The following is a 21151-nucleotide window of genomic DNA, read 5'->3' as shown; positions in this document are numbered from 1 at the left end:
TGAATGAGTTCAGACATATTATTAACACGGGGATCTTGTGGGAAAACATTGCTTAAATTATTACAACTACGTCAACTAACGTCGCTATCAACATCTGAAAAGCAGATAGCGTTCAGGATGAGGGGCACACCTTGACATTTGCATACAGTCATTCCACATGCAGGCTGCAGTTCACTGTCCACACCTCAACGAACAAACAGCACCCCCTGTTGATGTCTGGGTGCAAAGATAGGTGAGAGTTAGAAGTTGAGAGGTCGATTTAGCAAAACGGTATGGCGGCTATATTCTGCAGTGATAAGTAATGCACATTTAGAAAGTGAGGTGGTTATGCAATTATATTTGGCTAAGCTAATTTCTCACGAAAAATAATCAGACGGCTGCGAAAGCGTTCCATGTTCTTGCGGGCCTCGAGGAGTGGTAACGTTAACATTTGTTGATACAGCTTAGCTAGCTAGCCAACGTGCTAGCTGGCTTGCTAGTATGTCGCAACCGAGTTGTTGACATGATATCGTATAGCCGGACTTCTTGGAGCTAGTTCACCTCAGTGGCTAACTTTGATTCTGAAGGAAGACAAGACATTATAAAGGTGGGTACGGTTGTCGTTTGCCATTCTGACAGTTGTGCAATTAGCCAGTTCTGCTAACATAAGCTAGCGTTAACTGGCTCCTGCTATTTTGAGTTGGAGCTGGCTAGCGAATGTTACCTGTTCGTGTCTGCTCGTGTTAACCTAGTAACGTTGTCGTCGTCAGTGGCACCAGCCCAAAACTGCACTGCAGCCCAAGACTGTCCTGTCAGCAGCTAACCTTGTCGGCTGATTTTGCTAAGTTAGCGTTAGCAAGTTCATGGTAAAGTGGTCCTAATGTTAGCATTGGCTATCAACTGCCAAGTCCGCAAAAACTTGGCTGCATCAAACAGCGTAAATTATTTCATACCGTTAGTTTGTCATACTAAATGTTGATAAATCTTGATACCATAAGCCTTCCACTCTATAGGTATGGCAATTAACCAATTTTGGCTATTGAGATTAATAAAGGTTTTTAATCAATGACAACGTAGTAACAGCAAAGTGATTATTGGATTATTGACAGATTGTACATGACGTAACGTTAGCTGTACTCGGCACATCTAAGGGTTAGCGTTAGTTAACGTTATCTTATGTCTGTTTGTGCAACCAATTTTTAGTTTTTGCGTTTGATAAAGAAACAACATCAACACAGTTTGACATTGGCTAACCCATGTGTTGTCTTTCATTACGGTTAAAATTCCTGCTCCGTTTCTGCCCCACCCTGGATTATGATAAAAATCAGTGTGTGTATGGCAGTGGCGGATCTTGAGTTATAGGGACCCGAGGCAAACAACATTCTTGCCCCCACATGCTGTCAAATAATCAGATAACATAGACTGTAGGCCTACTTAATTAACAAACTTGTCCTTATGGCTATCTCTTTAGAAAAACAAAAAGCATTGGCTCACAAGATATAAGCAAACAGAACCCTTGGACCAATTCTCCTGATTTTAGTTTTGTTTTATTTTCAACAGCTACATGTTTTTTTCTCTCAGATCATATGTAGAAGACCTAACGTTACAGACTTTTCAAATCAATTTGTGCATTCAACTAAATTATCAGGCAAAGTACTAACTGACAAAAATACACCCGGGGCAGGATCTTCACTGATGGATTAGCTATGTAAAGCAAGTTTCAAGTCTCTGCAAGTTGAGTTTTGTACTGATGTACTGTACTGAAATGGAGACAAATGGCTGCATGGGAGGAAAAACACATTCAAATATATGAAAAAGTATGGTATGCTTTGGAAAACGATCGGTAATGTAAAGTATGCCTGCAGGGTAGTAAATGGGCTAAAAGATGGAAAAAACCTCAATATGGTTCTTTTAAAAGAAAGATTTTCATAAGTCATTATTTAGACTACTTCTGCTAGTTACATGGACTGAGGCCTACAATATTTATTGGCCCCATGAAAGCAAGTAGCACAGTCGTTTGTGAGTAATGTGTAATATATTAGTTTTCTAGTAACGACCCCAACACTGGTGCCAACACAGCCAAACCTTTTTCCACATTTGCCTGGATAACTCTGAAATACTGTTTTTGGATATATATGCAAACAAATGAGCTATACAGTCTGACAGGCCCCACACTCTTAGAATCAGTTTTTCTCATTTTAAAGGGTCTACTGAAGCTCTCACATAAGACTATAGTGCTGTCCTCTCTTGCACAATTCTTTGACACTTTATTCTTAGAAAATCCAACAAAGTCTTTGTCATTAGGCATTTATGTTGGCATTATGTCTTTTTTATTATTGTCAGAGTTTTGGGTAGCAGAAGTTATGTTAGTTTAGGTACCGTACCTATGTGCAATGAGTATGCTTGCACAGTGCAACTTGCCTCCATTGCCTGCCTGTTGGACTACTAATGTGGTTGAACACTAAAGGAGATCATCAGGAAAAAAATAATTTTATGATGTGCAGTTTTTCCACTCTGGCCACAGGAACACATCATCATCAACTCAGAACAATTAGCTTCTCACACAGCAGCTGGAAATAGATTGCAACCCAGTGTTTGAAAATCTTCTCTGTTTTATCCAGTTCAGCTTCTCTCGGTCACTATGACCACTAACTACACAGTGGATGAAGGATGCATCCCATGTAGTTTTATTGAGCCTCCTTCCTCCTCTAATTTCTGTCTTCTCCACACAAATATAGTTTAAGAGCCTGGTTGCTCTTGGCATCATTGATTGGCATAGAGTGAGAGAAAGAGATTTGAGTAATAATGAGGTTGTTTAGCCATTTTAGAGTTGAACCAGTATTTCTCCCAGTTTTTTACTTGGTGAAGTGGAAAGGCCCCTTAGGCAGCATTTGGACCCTGTGACACCATTGAAGTTAATGCAGAATTAAATACTTAAAGGTGGGGTGCTTTCTGGTGGCCTGGTGTCCACATCTATCCAATGTTTGTTTTTGTTTTTTTTTCACCCATTAGTTTGTCTGTCTGTCTATCTGTCTGTCTGTCTGTCAGCAGGATATCTCAAAAACTAATGAACGGACTTCTGTACCCTTTTGGTGGACAGATAGGCCTTGGGCCAAGGTGTAATGAATTAAATTTTGGTGATCTGGATCTGGGATTTCCGCCATTAGACGAAATTAAATTAAATTAAAATTTAAGTGATGGGAAAGATGTTTTTGAGTGTTAACAGCAAGCTGTACTCTCCAAGTGCCTTCTAGTTCATAAAATAGGCTTACACTTAAATCTATTTGAAATAAATTTTGCAACCTTATCTCTCCTTCATTCTTTGCCACAAACACACACACATTCTTACATGCACACATACATATGTACACACACGGCTTGAGCTGAATGTTTAGCCTAGACATGGGTGACCTCTTAACTCTGCTTTGCTCTGTTGGGATGTCTGGTCTTGGCTTAAAGGAAGGAATGCAGAATGATTGCCAGAGAATCTAGACTTGGTCCATGAGTAGTATGCTGTGTATTGCATGTGGACAATGTTTGGGGAAGTGCTTTCAGGATCATTACTATGGTGATTAAATAAATGTTAAACCAACCCAAATAGATGAGGCTAAATCAAATTCACAAGTGGTACTAGCCTAGAGTATGGAAACAAAGTGTTTCCGTGGGAGCGTTGTGTAAATAGTCAGACATCCCCGGTGTCCTTGCTGGTAGGAAGAAAAATGTGTTAACTTCACAGTGTTCATAATTCCATTCACCTCTCACATCTCTGACTATAGGTGTATCATGCCTGTTTGCCATGTGTGTGGGAGTAGGCTTGTCTGTTTTTTCCAGCAAGGGTGTGTGTTTTGTGCTCGTTGGGACATAGGCTAATTGTGACAATTGTGCTGAGCCACTTTGTTCCTCACCTCTCTCATGCCTCACATTTTCCGTTGTTAAAACCAACAACCCTTAAACCCTTGCTGCTTGCATGTATTTGAAAATGCACCTTCAGCTACTTTGCCTGCTGCTGTGAGTCCTGCTGTGTCATGGTGCTGCGGTTGCAAAGGGTGTCAACGAGGGCAAGATGATGGGAGGATTGGGGGGGGGGGGGGCAACTGAGAGGTCGGAACTGAAGGCTTGTGCAATCATAACACTAACTGAGGTGGAAAGGTGTGAACCAGAGTTCGTACGAGGGAAGAAAACACCTGCTGGATGAAATAGCTCCCTGTAGCATCAGCTCCGACTCCCTGCGTCAGCAAGACCAGGCCCTAATCAAATTAAGACTCATCAGAGTTTCCTTTTTACCTGCAAGTCAGGGGACTTGCTAGTAATTGGATGACTATAGCGCTAAAGTTTGGTGTATCCTAGTGTTTGTCAAGGTTGCTTTCAAAACCAGCGATGTCAGCAATGTCCTGCTTCTTATAGATAAGAATGGTGTGACGTTTCAAATGGGCCACGCCTACAAAGTGCGGTACAACTGTGAAACCGTATTCATTTTATATGGGCAAAACAATAAATCAACATTTTCTTTGGTTGTTTTTTCTGTGTTATAATAATTTATGTGAAATGTATATGGTGTTGTTAATTGCCCTTAACCTTTTCACATCTGTCAAACAACTGCATGATCATCATAATTGAATTATCTGGAAGTCACAAAATGCTGAAAAGCTAGCAACCTACCGTCAAGTTAGCATTTTGACACTTCAAGAAAAAAACATTTTAATGATCATGCTGTTGTTTGACAGCTGTAAAAAGGTAATGACAGAATATTTAGGCTACACCATATACAGTACATTTCACATTAAATATCAGAACAAAGACAAAGCAACCACGGAAAATGTTGATTTATTGTTTTGCTCATAGAAATTGAGGGTCTCGCACTTGTACCGCACTTTGTAGGCGTGACCCACTACAATCACAATCTTTTACTGTTGGCCAAAGGTCAACACACTGGAGCATTTGGGGGTTAAGTGCCTTGCTTAAGGGCAACTTGATTGGGTTTTTATTGAGGGAGGGGAGAGTGTTACTCATTCACTTTGCCCCAGATTTTCATCCATTTGTTTGTCTGCATGAAAATGAAAGTAGGTCTGTTGGGCACTTCCCTTGTTTTTGCTCAGTGGGGATTTTGGATGTTTTTTGAGAGAGACATGTTGCACAAGAGCAACATCGCCGCTGAAAGCTAGATTGCTCGCCAGTGATGTCATTGAAGAGACAAGGGAGGGATAATGGATCGCTACAGGCATGTCCAGATGAGCCCCTTTATCCTCATCTGATATGTGGTGGGCAAATGAAGGCCTCATTACTTGGTTTTGGATTTCAGTATGTTTACACACTCGGTTCACTCCCCCAGGGATGTAATGACCATGTAGTATTTTTGCTATGTTGCAGCTACTGTTACTAACATGCTTAACCAGTATTCAGTCTACTTAAATGGTCACTTGCCATCTAGAGACACGTGAATGCAGCAGAAGGGTTAGGGTTCATCCCAACCAATCACTACTTCAGCTTATTTCTCTGATTACTTCGTCCTCTTTGTTTGAAGGTGTGTTAATCACTGATATCAGCTGCTGTAGTGTTTGGTTGGAATGAAAACCTGCAATCATTTGGCTTTTGATGGCACATGGTTGGAGACTATTGCTCAAAGTTGGAGGACCATTCAAATATATTGTAGGTTGAAGATGTGATTGACTGGCCTGTGACTTGGAACTGTTGCAGTAAAAACACCAAGGCTATTCTTGAAAATTGTACCATAATTCTGGCCCAAGCCTATCTTTGCCATCACTAGTAAGTACAGATATAGGACTTAAAATTAGGCTTAAATTTGATAAACAATATACTGGAACTGTAGTAGGTATTTGAGTGTAGGCAGATGTTTTTTTCTGTTGAGAACTTATTCCACAGTACAAGCTGGACCTTTTGTGAATCACGTTGAAGCCACTCTCCTTGAAATGTTGATACAGTGACTGTGCACCCACAATTTGTTACCCACAGTAAGAAAGGTTCCCCTATTTACATTCCACACTAGGAATGTCTGCCTCGGATTTTCCACTGTTTGTGGGAAAATGTTTCGGAAGTACAACAGGACAGGAGGCTTTGCTATTGATGAGACCGTCGATAATTCCATTTGTCTCACGTTACATAGTTGCTCCACTTCAGCTCCACACTGTAGCAGAGATCCGAGTCAAGAATGAATTCCACAAAATATCAACATTTTTTCCCCCCATAAAGGATTTCTTTATACAATAAATTTTGACTGCTCAGGACCATTTCAATCATTTAGCTTTTGTTTCATTATTGAGCTAATCCCCTTGTCTCACTGTCCTTTCCACAGATATGGCTGTGTCAGTGCGGGGCCTGTACTTCGTGGTGACCCTGTTTTTGGGTAGTTTCTTTGGAAGTGTCTTCATGCTGGGTCCGGTTCTGCCCCTCATGCTGCTTTCTCCTGCTTGGTACCGCTGGATCACCGACCGCATCGTAGCCACTTGGCTCACCCTGCCTGTGGTGTGTACTCCAGCTCAGGAATCACTCTACTTGGCCTACTTCCGTGTATCACATGATCTTTAGTTACCTTTGTTATTTACCTTGTTTGACCCCGTCATGACGCTCTGCGTCATCTTAGCTCATCCTTGTTTGTGCCTCTAAGCAGATTTTATTTTTATTGGAAGTGCACTTTGTTTATTCAAATTCCCCTTGAGCACAATTATGCAAATCCTGTATACAGTGACCACATGAACTGATGGCATTAATTCTTTTTTCCCTTTGCCTCACTCTTATCTCTCTCTTGAATTCAACTCACCCCCTTTCCTTCTCTCCGTCTGCATCCTTTCTTAATTATCATTCTTGTCTCCCCTTGATCATCCGCCTCCATCCATTTTTTCCATCTTCCTCCCCGTTGCCCTTTCCATTCTTCCTCCCATCTCCCTTCTCCGCCTTCATCCTCCCGCCATCCCATCTCTCGCCCCCTCCCTCCACAGTCCTTGCTGGAGCTGGTGTTTGGTGTGAAGGTTGTGATAACGGGCGATGGTTTTGTTCCGGGGGAGCGCAGTGTGATCATCATGAACCACCGCACCCGCCTGGACTGGATGTTTCTGTGGTGCTGTCTGCTCAGGTACAGCTACCTTCGTCTGGAGAAGATCTGCCTCAAGGCCGCCCTCAAGGCTGTGCCTGGCTTTGGTGGGTATACAGTTGATGCTCTATCTCCCATTCTTTCACACAAACACACACACAAACACACACACACACACACGCCTCTGCATATCGCAATGCTTACTTTGTATAGCACTTTTTTTAAAACAGCATTGCAAAGCAGTTTACATTTAATAGAACAGCAGGGAAACAATTAAAACAGAGACAGCTGAAGGTAAAAAGGAAAATGGGAACAGCAGAATGGAAATTCAAAGCAGTACAAATGCAAGAAAAAAATTGGTTAAAGTAACCAAAGCACTCACTAAAAGCGAGCTATTTTTTTTCCCTCAGGCAGGCTGTACCAGAGCCTAGGCCTGATCGCAATTTGTTCTCAGATCACAAAAAGTGCTCTGCCTAAGGAACGCCTCGACCCTGCCTGCATTGAAAAGTCTCATAGATTCAGTTGAGCATGCAAAGTAATCAATTACACATGTAAAGACTCCGCATGTACTTTGCAGGCTGGGCAATGCAGGTGGCCTGCTTCGTCTTCATTCAGCGTCGTTGGGAAGAGGACAAGAGACACTTGGAGAACATGCTCGACTACTTCTGTGACATCAGGGAGCCCCTACAGCTGCTGCTGTTCCCCGAGGGCACGGACCTCACTGGTGAGAAAACTAAGAACGCAACACTCCATCCATTCATGGGAAATTTTGCACACATTTCAGTTGTTATTCTCAGGATGTGTGACCCACCAACCAGCTTTCCAGAGCTCAATATGGCCCTACACCTGCCTTACGCCTTTGCACCAACAGTTATGCAAACACAGTTTCAAAGTGATAAGGCATAGCCAAATCCCTTCACACACACCCCACTACAAGAATGCTCTGATGTCTCAATCGAAGCAACGGTGACACCAGTATCTAAAGCCCTTTCTGATCACAACTAAGCCAATCAAAGTCCTTGAGTGGTCTTACCATGGATAGCTTATCTTCTCTTCAGATATCATGACGTCAGACATAGTCATGCAGGGCTCCAGTGACGTTACATCACATTGGGCAGCAGCAGCTCTAGGGCTTTAAAGCTTTTTCTCACTCTTGTGTGTTGTGTGTGCATGTGCCTGTGCATGTGTGTGTGTCTGCACGTATGTGTGTTTAACCCTCTTAAACCTCAAGGCTTGACCTAGGAAACAAGGGGCCGTATATGTTCTGACGTCTTAAACGGTAGCTGCCCTGTTCTTTTCCTGCCTTGAAATACTTATGCTAGAGACATACATACAGACCTCCATCTAGAGGATTTGGATCAGGGTGCGCTTAAGCCCCTTTAAAGATTTCCATGAACCCTTTTGGAACTGAGGAAGCTGTGTGAAATGAACGAGGGATTGTGTGAGGGTGACAGGTCAGAGCTTTGTCCTCCTGGGAGAGCAGATATCCGAGGCTCTACAGACGGAGGGCCGGCCTTAGTCCTTTTGTCGGCCTGAAGGAGCTACTTGTTACATAATATGACTTATGAGTTATGATATAGTTTCCATGTTCCTACAACAAGTTCCTGAAGAATGTTTGGTTAATAAACAGTCATCTCTCCTGTGTTTATGTCCCCTTGCGGTTGTTACAGATGTAGAGTGTGTCACTGGTGGGTGTGTTTCATAAGTGTAATCCTATCCCACCATTATAATCCCTAACCAACATTATTGTTATTTCTTATTTTTGTATTATTATGTTTTGTCAACAAAGTTCTGCTTTTAATGAACGTATGCAAGTGCTATGAAATAAAAAGAACATAAAGACTGTGTATCAATGATAATTGTCTTATCACAATGTGATTATATTGTACGTCTATTCTGTAGTTCAGCAGCTGCTAAGTACACAGTCAAAATGAAGCCAAAAAGACAACTGATACTGCTGGCATGTTAAGAACAAAATTCTGAAATGATATTGTACTTCAATAAACACATTAATCATACTACCATAGAATAATAGAGAAACAACATTATCATTTAAATGCAGGTAAAAATGTAATTTTCAATTGTGCCTTAAAATAAAACGAGATAATTATACATGGTTTGTCTCTCAGGGGCTCTAGCCAAAAACGTATACAGTAGGTTATTGCGTAAAAATAGTCAAAAAACTTTATATAGGCTCCATATACATACACACACACAGTTGAGATTGTTCCCAAGTGAGAATAACTTCATCCTGTGTCTGTTTCTCCTGCAGAAAATACAAGAGCAAAGAGCGATGAGTTTGCTGCCAAGAACAGCCTGCCAAAATATGAGTATGTGCTGCATCCCCGCACCACTGGATTCACCTTCATTGTGGACACACTACGGAAAGGTTAGGGGTCATCCAGATCAACAGTTTCCGAATTAATGAAATGTCTACATTAAACAGGGCAATGATTCGCTTGTTAGAATTGTGATTCATAGAAACCATCGTTGTAGTTGGCTGGCAGTCGAACAGCTGACTAGATTTGTTATGTGTTTATTCACTGGTAATGACTGTCATTATTTGATCTCAAAGAAAATAGGACACAAAGCCCATCAGCGTCATGGAAATGTATTATCAGCAAAGCTTACAGTTAACCACGGGAAAATGACCTGCTACCATGATGATCTTAGTTATTCCAGTGACGCCTTTATTTGCAAGGGATCATACCTGTTATTCTTCAAAGTCTCAGACCAGTGCTTCATCCCACTGCCAGCCATTACAACACCCCTGGGATTCTCATGTTTCCCTGTGAGCTAATTCTGGCAGCCCTCCAGAGGTCTTAAATACCACCTCTGGCCCTGCTGTCTCATCCCCCACACGTCCTGGATGCTGAGCATGGCACTAACTCTGCAAGCAGGTGTTGTGAATCAGTGTGACGTCACCAGACTTAGCTAGTTCTCTACTCCCTCGCCCTGCGCTGCTGCTGACTGACATGTTGTGCATGTGGTCTTTGTCTCAGTCCGCTGTGCCCCTCTCAGCTCTATTTATACCGGAGTAGAGCTGAGTAGAGCTGAGCCGTACAGGAGCAGGCGCTGGCAGGTGTCATCCTGCCGGCTTGATATTTCATTCAGCTTCCATTGTGTGTTGTAAGGACAGGAGGCCAAGCTTCTGTAAGTCAGGCTAGTGATGATGGTGCAGAGCTCATGGTGGTTTAGAGGGAAGGGAAGGGATGATTCATGCAGCACTAAGCCCCTGGATAATTAGAGGTACATGTGTAATGGAGTTAAGAACTGAGATTTTGAAGGGTGCATGACACAGTCCCAATTACCAGTTTGGGTGAAGGGATAATATTAAGACTCCCTGCAGTCTCATGTCTGATATTGCAGAGTATACAATAAGTTAGGTCTGTATGGAAGAGTTTTTTAGTGTTGAAAATGAGTATTTTATAGTGGTTGAAATTGATTTGTTTGCAGTCTGTTTCACTGTCTTGATTGGTTTTGTCAGCATGCTATTGGTTCTTTCATAATCTAAAATCTTCCTCCTGCCGATGCTAACTCTTCTCTCCTTTCCTAGGGGACAACCTGGATGCCGTCCATGACATTACCGTGGCATACCCCAAGAACATCCCTCAGACAGAACGCCACCTCATCCTGGGGTTTTTTCCCCGTGAGATCCACTTCCATGTGAGGCGCTATCCTGCCGCCTCCCTGCCCACCTCCTCCTCTGCCCTGCAGGCTTGGTGTCATGAGCGCTGGGCCGAGAAGGAGGTCCGTCTCCGGGACTTCTACTCTGGCCAGCCCCGGGGCTTTGACAGGGAAGGCGTGGCACATGTGCCACCCTGTAAGACGGAGCTGCGTGTGGCTCTGATCAAAGCTGCCTCTCTGCTTTACTGGAGCAGCTTCATTGCGCTGTGCTTCACCGGCCTGTGGCTGTGGGCCCCAGTCAGGTTCTACTTCCTGGTGATGGTTGGGGTTTACCTGGGACAGCAGAAGCTGATTGGGGGGCTGGAGCTGCTGGAGTTGGCCTGCCACCGGTACTGGAAGTCCTTGGCTGCTAATGTGGGTGAGAAGAATAAGATGCTAGATGGGAAGATGCAGTGAGGATGAAAGAAAGGGATGAATGGACAACTAAATGTTTCCACCTGTGTTCAGCAAGGACACCGAGGACTCGGCTGTCTTGGCAGGGCTCAGTCCAGAGGGCTAGAGGATCCTCCAGGGGCCCAGTCCTGCTCTGCCTTAGACAGGGAGGAGAGAGTGCACCTGCTGACAGTATGCATGGCTTCAGTGAAGGGAGCTTACCTTTCTTTGGAAGAGGCTAGGAGACAGTGGAGAAAAAAAGGAATGATATGTTTTTATATCTGTGTGCTGGGTTCAAGGAATTCATCACTCATGTTGTGTCAGTTGCCCATTGTATGTGTCCTTGTTGTACACAGTCACCCTATGTCCCTTGCTCTCAGTGCAGTTTATCAGTTTATGTTGTTGTTTGTTATGGTTGTTCACCCAGAACCTCAGTGTTGACATTTGTGTCATAAAAGACAGCGGTTTTAGTTTTTAAATCGGTTATACCATCGGTTTCTTTAAATGTGGTTTTATTTTTTATATGTTGCCATTGGTTTTGTATTTATGTCTTTTAAGAGATGGAACAGAGCCATAGTGCAGAGCACCTATACATATGAGGACTTGACTCATTTAAACAATATTCTAGTCAGCACTGTAGTTAGCCAAATTAGATTATTGACTAGTCTAGCCAAATGAATCACTGTTTCCATTAGTAGTCTCTAGCCAAACAAATGTTTTTAGAAATCATCATTCCCAGAGAATCATCAATGAGTATACACAACATGTGTACCATTGTTTACCTTGATTAGATATGAATACCCTTTCATAAAAACTGGTGACGGAACTTTTTCCATTTAGTCCATAGAGATAAGTTACGTGGTGTTTATTACTGTTTAGCTCTTGAAAGAAAAGTTATGTCCTTATGCATGTTCGCTCAAGTAGCTTTTGCACATAAAAGCCAAAGGTGAGAAAAGCAGACATGATGTAAAAAAGTAACCAAACAGAATGTAGTCTGTCTTATCAGGAAAGGGCAGCTTCACCCATAACTGCCAAGGGTGCCTGCAACTGGACTGAAGCAACACTTGTAATCATCAACTTGAGAAGATCAAAGATCTGACTGAGATCTGACGTCTGGGTAACTGTAGAAGCAGATGAGCTTTCTGCCCTTTCTGGGAACGAAGGGATGCCTTGTAGAGGCAGGATGTGGGTGGTGCTGGCGTGGAAGAATGTCCTGTTGGGACAACATTACCCCTCGATGTGCAGGGTGGCACAGAGGACCAGACTTGGAGTGGAAAACTGGCCCTGAACTCAACTTAATCCAAAAAAGCCCTGTAATGCCCACCTCTCCCTGTGTTCCTCTCTAGGGAACTGGCATTGATGCGCCTGCTAAACTCAATTAGCAAATGACAGCTGAGAAAGCTACTCCAATTGTGCCAAAAAAGGACAGAAATTGAAACATTAGATTGGAGCGGCGTTTGATCCACTCTTTTAGCCACTGACCCTCCTTGCCATTGCTCTCAATACCGCCTCAAGCCATGCCATATTCTGAGAGTTGTGAAAGATTTGTCTCTTGGACAATCTACAACAGTTTTTATGACACTGTGCAATGTCTGATCTAACTGACCACCTCAACTGCTGCAGGTCAGGCGATCCTGTTTTGTGAAAGAAAAGAGTCTAATGTCACCCAGTCAGCCACACAGTAGAAGGTTGACTGAAGTGCTGTTTATATGAATCTGAAGCTCCTTTGGTTAAAGTGTAAAGGGGCTGGTTCCAGTCACTGTGATCGGCTGTTAACAATTTTCTCATCAGCATGTCAATAGTTTACCAAACATAGTACCTTTCCCCTTTCTTCTTCCTAACTAGAAACTCTGAACCAGCTACAACCTACATGTATATCTCTGTCTCTCTCTCATGCAATCTTTTGTTGCTCATTTTACAATCAACTGCTGATGCTGGACCTCTTTAAAGTCACTGTCCTCAGGTAAATACATTGGGCACTGTTATCAATCAATTTCTTTAAATATATATCTAAATAAATATACCATCTCAACCCATTCAAGTCTCCCGTCGTGGTTCTTTTCTGTTTGTATGACCAAGGAAATGTTGACTAATGATTATTACTGATGCTGCCTGTAAACTCACTGTCATGCCACTTAGCTTTTTAGTCAGCCTTCACTTCAATTGTGATATTTTTCAAACAGTAATGAGAGATTTATCTGCACTGCAGGTTTTACAGGGCATGTGGCAACTGGTACTGCAACATGTAGTATCATGTCAAAATTAAATAAAATGTCTGGAGCGGTCATATAGCGATCACTACACTGCAGTGAATGAGTCAACAAGACCCTGAATGTCCATGTTACACAACACCGGGCCATAGTTTGCCTGCTCTATTTTGCACACACACACACACACCCATTCCAGCCTACCATAGACAACCAAAAAGGTCAGGAGATTTGAAGGTGAAGTGCGGTTGCCATAGCAACTAATGTTGACTCCCCCGTTTCCTAGCAACGGGATGTAGAGTGATGTCAATGGAAAGCATGCTATTTTCTATCTCCTGCTGATGGAATGATGTCATTCCTTTGTGTGTGAGCGAGTGGTGGAAAGGGGGAGGTTTATTTCTATATTCTATATCTCTATGGTCTTATTTTACATCACAGAAAACTCCTGAGGGGACAGAGAGGGGGTGTGATGCTGACATCTTGTGGAATTAAAGGACAAAGCGAGGATAAACTATGATGGTTCATATAGAGGAGCTTTAAAAATAGCTATCCAGGGACTATGAATCATTGGCCAATTAAGGGTGCAATTACGCTGCCAGTTCTTTTTTTTGTTTCCTTCTTTCTCCCAAACATCCTGTGCATCTGAATAGAAGTTAAAATTCGGCCTGACAGGTTTGACAGTGGGTGGAAGGAAGATTGATGATGCATACAGACTCCATCATCCTATATGAGACACAACATGAGTGCATCACTTGACTAGGACTTCTGTTCTCCCTATTATTAGATTTGTTCCAAAAAGATCGCCTCTGAGTAATAGAGTGGTTGGAGGAACTGATGGAATCCCTCAGGGACTCATGGGAGCCCAAGGTTAGCGCCCTCAGGAAACCTCAACGTCTCTGGTCCTCCCCAAGAGCGATGTGGAAGTTTCTGGAGGGTAGTGGAAAAAGCTGTCACTACAAACACACACACACACACACACACACACAAGCACAGACTTTGTCATCTAGATTTGTGCCATGTCTATCCTATTGCATGCAGACTAATAGGATGAACAAGGCAGTGTAATTAACCTTATCTGGCCAGATGGCTTTTTCAATAAAGGCAGCAGCGGCTCAATTCTGAGGTGATGCAGGGACAAAGTCAAAGACCCATATGAATTAAAAAGCAGGATTGTGTGATCTCTGGAGATGGAGCTTCATTTTTAGCCCTGTTATATCTGGTCATGTCTGGCATTTATATGCCACTAGATACTGGCATGAGAATAATCACCTTCCCTCAGAAGAAAACAAGCAATAGCAATGGATATAGAAATAGAAATGGACGGAAGTTTGTTTTGCTCAACAACCTTAATTATGGCCTGTCGTGAGCACCTCTAGGAGTGACTGCAGCAACGCAGACCTGTTGTTGATTCCACCACTGTGACACACACACTGTCAGACACACCAACAAAGAAGCCTTCCAACAGGATCAGAGCTATAAATAACTCTATGCCGGCACTGCAATATTAGTGGGTGGATTAGGACTGTATCGTCACTGCCTATTATTAAACCAAATGTGCATGCTATCAAACCTCTTCATAATGGGCAATTTGCAACTAATACTGAATAGGTTGGAATAAAATGGTAATTGTAGCTTATGTGTAATATCTTTTTCTCCTGCCACAGCTGCACAACTTGCCTTTCTCTCCTGGTTTAACTGCAGCTGATTCAGTTCAGTTCATCCCTTCCCTCTGCTGCTGAGAATAACATCCCTGACATGGATTTGCAGACTGCAGTGAAGCCCTACAGACCATGTCAAGCAGTCTAACGTCAGAGACGAGGCTCAGCATCATGCTTCCCAGGGAAAACATCCTCAGAGCTCGCCCTAATTTCATCGATATTCTGCCGCCACCTAGAGGACGAAGGCTTTGACTACAGGGCTAATCTTCCCCTTTCTCTCACCCATGTAAAACCTTTTCTTATGAACATAAACCAAGCTAGGCTGTGATTCTGCTTTATCAGCTTTCATGTCAATATTCAAACACACAGTTTATGAATCCACTTGTGCTCAGAACTGATGCGCAGACAAAAAGTGGGGAACTAAACAAAATTAATAGTGTGGTCTGCCCTCAAATGGTGCAATATGCATACTTCCTTTTTGTAAAGAGTTTAATTCTTTCAGGAGAGAGGAAGGAAGACAGACATTTTGGCACTACATGACACTGATTATAGCCTGATGTCAAAACGCCTGCCCTCTCCACTCAGCCTGGAGGAGTGAAACTGAGCGCTTGCACCCTGACTAGAGTTCAAACACTATTAACAATGACCAAAACACAGACAAACCCATGTAACATACACCCACTGTATCATGCTCTAATTTACAAAACATGTTCTAATCTACAAAAACACAAACAAAACTAAAGAGGCAAACCAAACACAAAAGACAAAAAAATATATACTCAGCAAGACTATATCTTTATTCAGAAATCACAACAGAGGAAATCCTGCTAGAGCCAAAAGAGGAAAAAACACTTGCTTTTTTTGTTTTTAAACATATCAAGAAAAATATATAGAATAAGATGAACAAATCACTCAATAAAATAATAATCCTACAAAGAGTAATGCAATAATAACAATTAGCCTATCAATAAAATGATAAAATTGAACAATAAAATGATGATATTCTGTCATGTCCATCGATTGCACACCGACTTGGGTATTATGAGGATATCGTCAGTGTCCTGAAGAGGCCTTGTATCTCTAATTTAGCTTTTTTGTGGAACTGACAACATACACTGTCTTGCTTGTGTAGAATATGTTTCATGACCCTGTAAAAGCCAAGCCAAACTATGAACAAGACTAGACTGTCCTGAGTTATGTCTGGACCATTCTGGCCACACCTCCAGGCATTCGCACTTCAAAATGTTAAACTTAATGTGTTAAACCCCAGGGCCATGTATGACGCAGAGCCAACGGCCCAGCCCAAAAATACACTCCAAAATGCCCAAAAATGCCTGGGTGTCATGTGAAAATCAACAAGTTTTTGCTTACGTTTGAAATTTGACATTTTGAATGAAATCTTGGCAGGACACTGAATATATGAGACAGAAGCTCTGACCTTGTCAGAAGAGGAGAGACAGCTTGACTTAAAGAGTAACACTCCATTGCAGCTGGCTGGCTTTGTGTTAGAAGAAACAGTCCATCTTAAGACCAAATGTGCCTTAAGCCAGTAGGCAGCCAGAGAATGAGTATGTCTACATCGGGGCTCAAACATATTCCTCCTTCTTATACTGAAGACGCACGACTGGAAGGTACATGATCCTGATAAGTCACCAAAGTGACATGTTGCTCCTCACACTGCACACGCACACAGGCATAGCATCCATGCTGACAGATGGAGAGTGGTAGAATTGAATAAATCTGTGAGATGTCCATATTGTACAGGAGATCACTTCCACACTCTAATCAAAATCAAAATAAACGCATATCATAGTAACCATATCTAAATAAAACCCCTACCATCATCAAATACAACAATGAATGCTTAAATATGACTTGAATCTGTGTATTCCATACTGTATCATGTGGAAGAGAACGTATGTTTAAACAATTTCACATTTTTCATTACACTACCAAGTAAGCAAGAAACGGTAACTGATATGGAAATAACAGCTATCATGGTCATAATAAAATTCAATGCTCACCAATGACAAATGCTCACATTGGGACAAAGTTCACAACACAGAAGCACAAGCCCAACAAAAACCATGTGTATAGGACAACATCACACCATGGGTTTATTTAAGCTAACAGTGTTCTGTAGAGTGGGCTAGTTGCTTTGCCCATGTCTGGATGCTAGACATATTCTATTTTACCTATAGTGCCTCATATCTAAAGGAAAGGTGATGTAATTTTTTATGTGGTTGACCATGTCTGCTAACATACATGCATTTAAATACATATGAAAGGGTGTGTGGTGCATGCCTTGTGCAGCGGTGCTGAAAGTTTTGTGTGAGCGTGCATGGACACTTTAGCAAGTGAAGTTAAAACTCCCTATCTGTGTCCCCAGCTGTTTTGGGGGTGCCCTGTGAGAGATACATCAGGAGGTATTTTGGGGAAGCCTATTCAGCAAGAACAGATCCAGCCAATCAATCTTCCAATCAACAGAGGTCAAAGGTCATAGGCCAGAGATTGGGGGGGTAGAGTTGAAGCCAGGACTTCACTGACCACTAAGTCTGCAGATGGTAGTATGCAGTGTAGTGGCAAGGGGACAAAGGAGAGGGAAAGGAGGACATGGGAGCGAGTTTTCCACAAGTTAATCCAAGGGTGGGCTCATGAGTTGTCTGAGGGGACGTGCTCTTCGAAGCCCTCGCTCTCCCTGACCAGCGCCCTCTCCAGGATGACGCGGCCCTCCTTGTATCGCTGGCTGTCCTCGGTGGCAAACTCATAGATCCAGCCCAGCTTGCTGTTGCAGTTCTTGCAGCTGACGTCCCTCACCATGTGCCTGCCAGTAAGCATCACTCTGTCCTGCACCTCACTATACTGGAGGTTCACCACCTATTGGATTGAGACACAACAGCATTTTTGAAGCAGGAAAACTAGGTGCTGTGTGTACCTGGTTTTGGAGAGTAGTGACAGTTACAATTACAATGTGTTTGTTTGTTTTAGGAGTAAATGTCATGAGCGGCATCTGCTTGGCTAATGCCATGTACCTTGTTGAAGAGAAAGGCTCTGCCAGTGGCTCCTGTGAAGCGCGTGGAGATGAGCTCAGACCGATTGGTCAGGATGGTGTCACAGTTGGCACAGGAGAAGAGGCGTGTTCCGCCAATGTGGTCCAAGAAGATACGCCCCATCGTTCAATAAGCTTCTCTGGGAGTCAACTAAGGCTGGGAAATGAGAAAAGCAAAGGGCAACCCCAATTTATCTTGGGAAAAACCAATACAAGTAGCTTAGGCATGAACAGCCATGAACAGGAACAGTGTAGTAGCTAAGTTACAAGTTGAACATTCCCCTTATTCCAACTGCAAAGTCAAAAATAGCTGTCTTGGCTTGTCATGAGAATTGTTGACAGTAGATGGCAGCTGAGCTTTGAACAGTGCTCAGCAATTTCAGAATAAAAAGCCAATATCAATGACCAATATCAATCTATCCAGTCTTGAGAAGTTGGATACTTTACCTAATTAACCAAATGTAACCCACTTGCTCGGTTCTGCTATGGCTTTGGACATTTTAGCTGAGTTCTACCGTGCAGTCAGCCAGAAAGTCAGAATGAGCTAACGACGTTAACGTTACGTTAGCCGTTCAGCTAACAGGGCTAATGTTAACAAGCTAGGAAGCAGGAAGACAACAACAAAGCGAATTTACTGGTTATTTCCAAATAACGGTTTCCTACCTTTTCGAATTTGGTTTTATGGAAACAAATGTTCCCACCAGCGATGATGTCACCGATAGAGTATGTATATTTTAGGTGCACAGCTGTTGTTTGTACGGTGGTCGTCGTCGTCGTCGTCGTGGCTTTGTTGTTCTTTTTCAGCTGTTCCTGTCTGCGCTCGCGCTGTGCTCACAGCCAGTATCAACATCCGGTTGTGACGTAGCTGCTGCATCGGTCCAGTGGTCCAGACGATGTCAGCAGAGAGGAGAAAACCTTCATTGGAGTGAGCACACACCACGATTTACTTTACCCTCAGGTTGCAGGCTGTGTAATGTGATGGGGAAAGAAACAAGATGGTTTACTGCAGTTTTCTACAGTTCAACATGTCTTAATGTTTATGGTGTATTCATGTATTCTGTTACATCACCACGGCCATCTTGGTAGGGTACAGGTGATTGTAATAAATTAACAGGTGATTATAATGAAATGATAGCCACAGCCAATGAGCTGTATATGATAAAGCACCATTGGTAGGATGTGACATAAGGGGAATACGTATGTGGTGGCCTCATGAGGTTAGTAACCCAAATGCTGCTAGCTAGTATAGTATCCATTTCTTTCTTTCTTTCTTTCTTTCTTTCTTTCTTTCTTTCTTTCTTTCTTTCTTTCTTTCTTTCACAAAGAAAACCTAAGGTTATGTTCTGGCTGTAGGAGATTTTGGATAAGTGGATAACCTTAAGTGCTCTTTGAACCCAACCTATCTTATCTTCCATCTCTGAAAGGTTATTTTGAACGTAGCCTGCCCTATCACCTTTGAATTATTCCCAATTATTCCCTTTACCCATCATCCAATTATTGTATTTTTTTATTTGTTTTGGGCAAAACAGAAGTATACAACATTATAGCTCCATGACAGCAGATCAAACTGTTCCAGAAAGCATGTTGTTTCATTCTTCCCTGATTCCAAGGGTCAGGCTATCTGCAAAGCCCATCTCAGGACAAGGTCATAAAGCATTTAGCAATCTAATCATATCTCATCACATCATCTCCAAAGGTTATCGCAGGTCCCTTGCTGCACATGTGCAGAACACAACCAGTAAGCCAGGGCAGTACTGTAATGTCAGTGAAGCAGAAATAGCATGACACTCCCTCTGCAATTTTATGTGCTTTTACTGGAGAATTCCATGTAATTGTTGTTTTTATTGCTGGTTGTTATCATGGTGCGACAATTCTAATTGTGTAACACTAGTAAAATATAATAAACATCAGGAAGTAGTTACATTTACCATCACAGGTTAAGTAGTGTCTTATGAATGTGCATTTAGTAAAGGACTAAACTCATCTGGAGTCAATAGGTTTTTTTAGTCAATATATGTCAAGATGAACAACCCTCTCTAAAAGCTATAAATCAAAGAACGAAGACTTTAAACTCTCATGACAAATTCTGGAGCTGCAACACTGACAGTATGAGAGGCAGAATATTTTATGGTCTCATAAAATTATTGTTTGAGCTTTTACACCCAAATGAGCTTTATGTTATTGTTGCACTGCAAACAGTTATGAACCAGAAAATGTATCCTTATCCCCTTATATCCTTGTCACTCCAGTTACTATCACTGTGTCCACAATGTCAGTCTCCTGTTCATTGTTAATGGAGCAGATCCAAAATGTGTCACTTGATGACGTCGCAGATTTGAGTTCCCTCGGTTCAAAGAGATGTTTATGTGAACAAGTCACAACTTAATTATCTAAAATAAAAGGAATGACATTTCACCTAAGCCTACAGTAGAGAAAGATCAGGGAACTTCTTCTCATTAGAGATGCTTTTTTAAAGATTTATGTTCAATCATTGTCCATACCAATATGTTATTGTATTATTAATATTATTGAAAAAACATTGTATTTGATCTTGTGTTATATATTAGGCTAAACAGTGGTACAGTTTGTCTCAACGTTGTCAAAATGAAGAAACAGAAATTTAATGTGACAATCAAGACACTAGACATCTAGTGCTGGCTAGAGATTGATCTATTTATCGTTCAAATCTGTTTTCCTTGTGCAGAGGATTATTATGGATTATGTATTATGCCTCTTTTATCCATAAAATATACAATAAACAACATTAACTGACATTTCACATAGAGTCATAGTGACAATCGTAAAGATGACTCCACCTCCCATACACCGTCCATAACGTACCACTGAGGTCTGTTGCAAGACCTGAGGATGTTCTTGTGATCTGCAGGCAAAGTTGCACAGACAAATTAGTTGGCAGATGGACAGACAGGGAGGGGGGAGGTACGACTGTAGAGATCCAGCTGAGAGATAGGCAGATAAAGTGATAAAGAGAGGGTGGGACTGAGAATAAAAGTGAGTGGCAGTCAGTCAAAAGTTGAAAAATAGCATGAATGAATAGTTTTCGTTTAGCGTAAGAAGTGGTTCTCTCCATATTTTTTTTAAACTTTGCCTTCTTGGGGACCCTTTGCCTTCTCCACACCCATTACAGGTGTGC

The 21151-nt window shown here is 42.2% G+C and overlaps 2 protein-coding genes across 3 annotated transcripts; one reads left to right on the top strand and one right to left on the bottom strand.

The window, feature by feature from the left end:
• Window positions 1-238: 238 nt before the first annotated feature.
• lclat1 (lysocardiolipin acyltransferase 1) lies at window positions 239-13119 on the top strand. Its single transcript, XM_071902203.2, has 6 exons — window positions 239-586; window positions 6290-6459; window positions 6933-7131; window positions 7602-7748; window positions 9297-9413; window positions 10581-13119. Exons 2-6 carry the CDS (start codon window positions 6292-6294, stop codon window positions 11105-11107), a joined length of 1158 nt encoding a protein of 385 aa, XP_071758304.1. The 5' UTR covers window positions 239-586; window positions 6290-6291; the 3' UTR covers window positions 11108-13119.
• Window positions 13120-15724: 2605 nt separating this feature from the next.
• On the bottom strand, window positions 15725-18804 carry LOC139914030 (protein yippee-like 5). 2 transcript variants are annotated; one of them, XM_071902213.2, is made up of 3 exons: window positions 18661-18804; window positions 17981-18192; window positions 15725-17825 (listed from the first exon to the last, which is right to left on the bottom strand). In XM_071902213.2, the coding sequence occupies exons 2-3, from the start codon at window positions 18119-18121 to the stop codon at window positions 17601-17603; spliced, it is 366 nt and encodes a 121-aa protein (XP_071758314.1). In that variant the 5' UTR covers window positions 18122-18192; window positions 18661-18804; the 3' UTR covers window positions 15725-17600. The 2 variants fall into 2 exon arrangements, with proteins under 2 accessions (XP_071758314.1, XP_071758313.1); XM_071902212.2 differs by having other exon boundaries at window positions 17981-18154.
• Window positions 18805-21151: the final 2347 nt, after the last annotated feature.

This window comes from Centroberyx gerrardi, chromosome 17, assembly GCF_048128805.1.
Source record: "Centroberyx gerrardi isolate f3 chromosome 17, fCenGer3.hap1.cur.20231027, whole genome shotgun sequence".
Lineage (NCBI taxonomy): Eukaryota > Metazoa > Chordata > Actinopteri > Beryciformes > Berycidae > Centroberyx > Centroberyx gerrardi.
The sequence above is the reverse complement of the archived record's forward strand: the minus strand, read 5'-3'. Positions and strand labels throughout refer to the sequence as shown.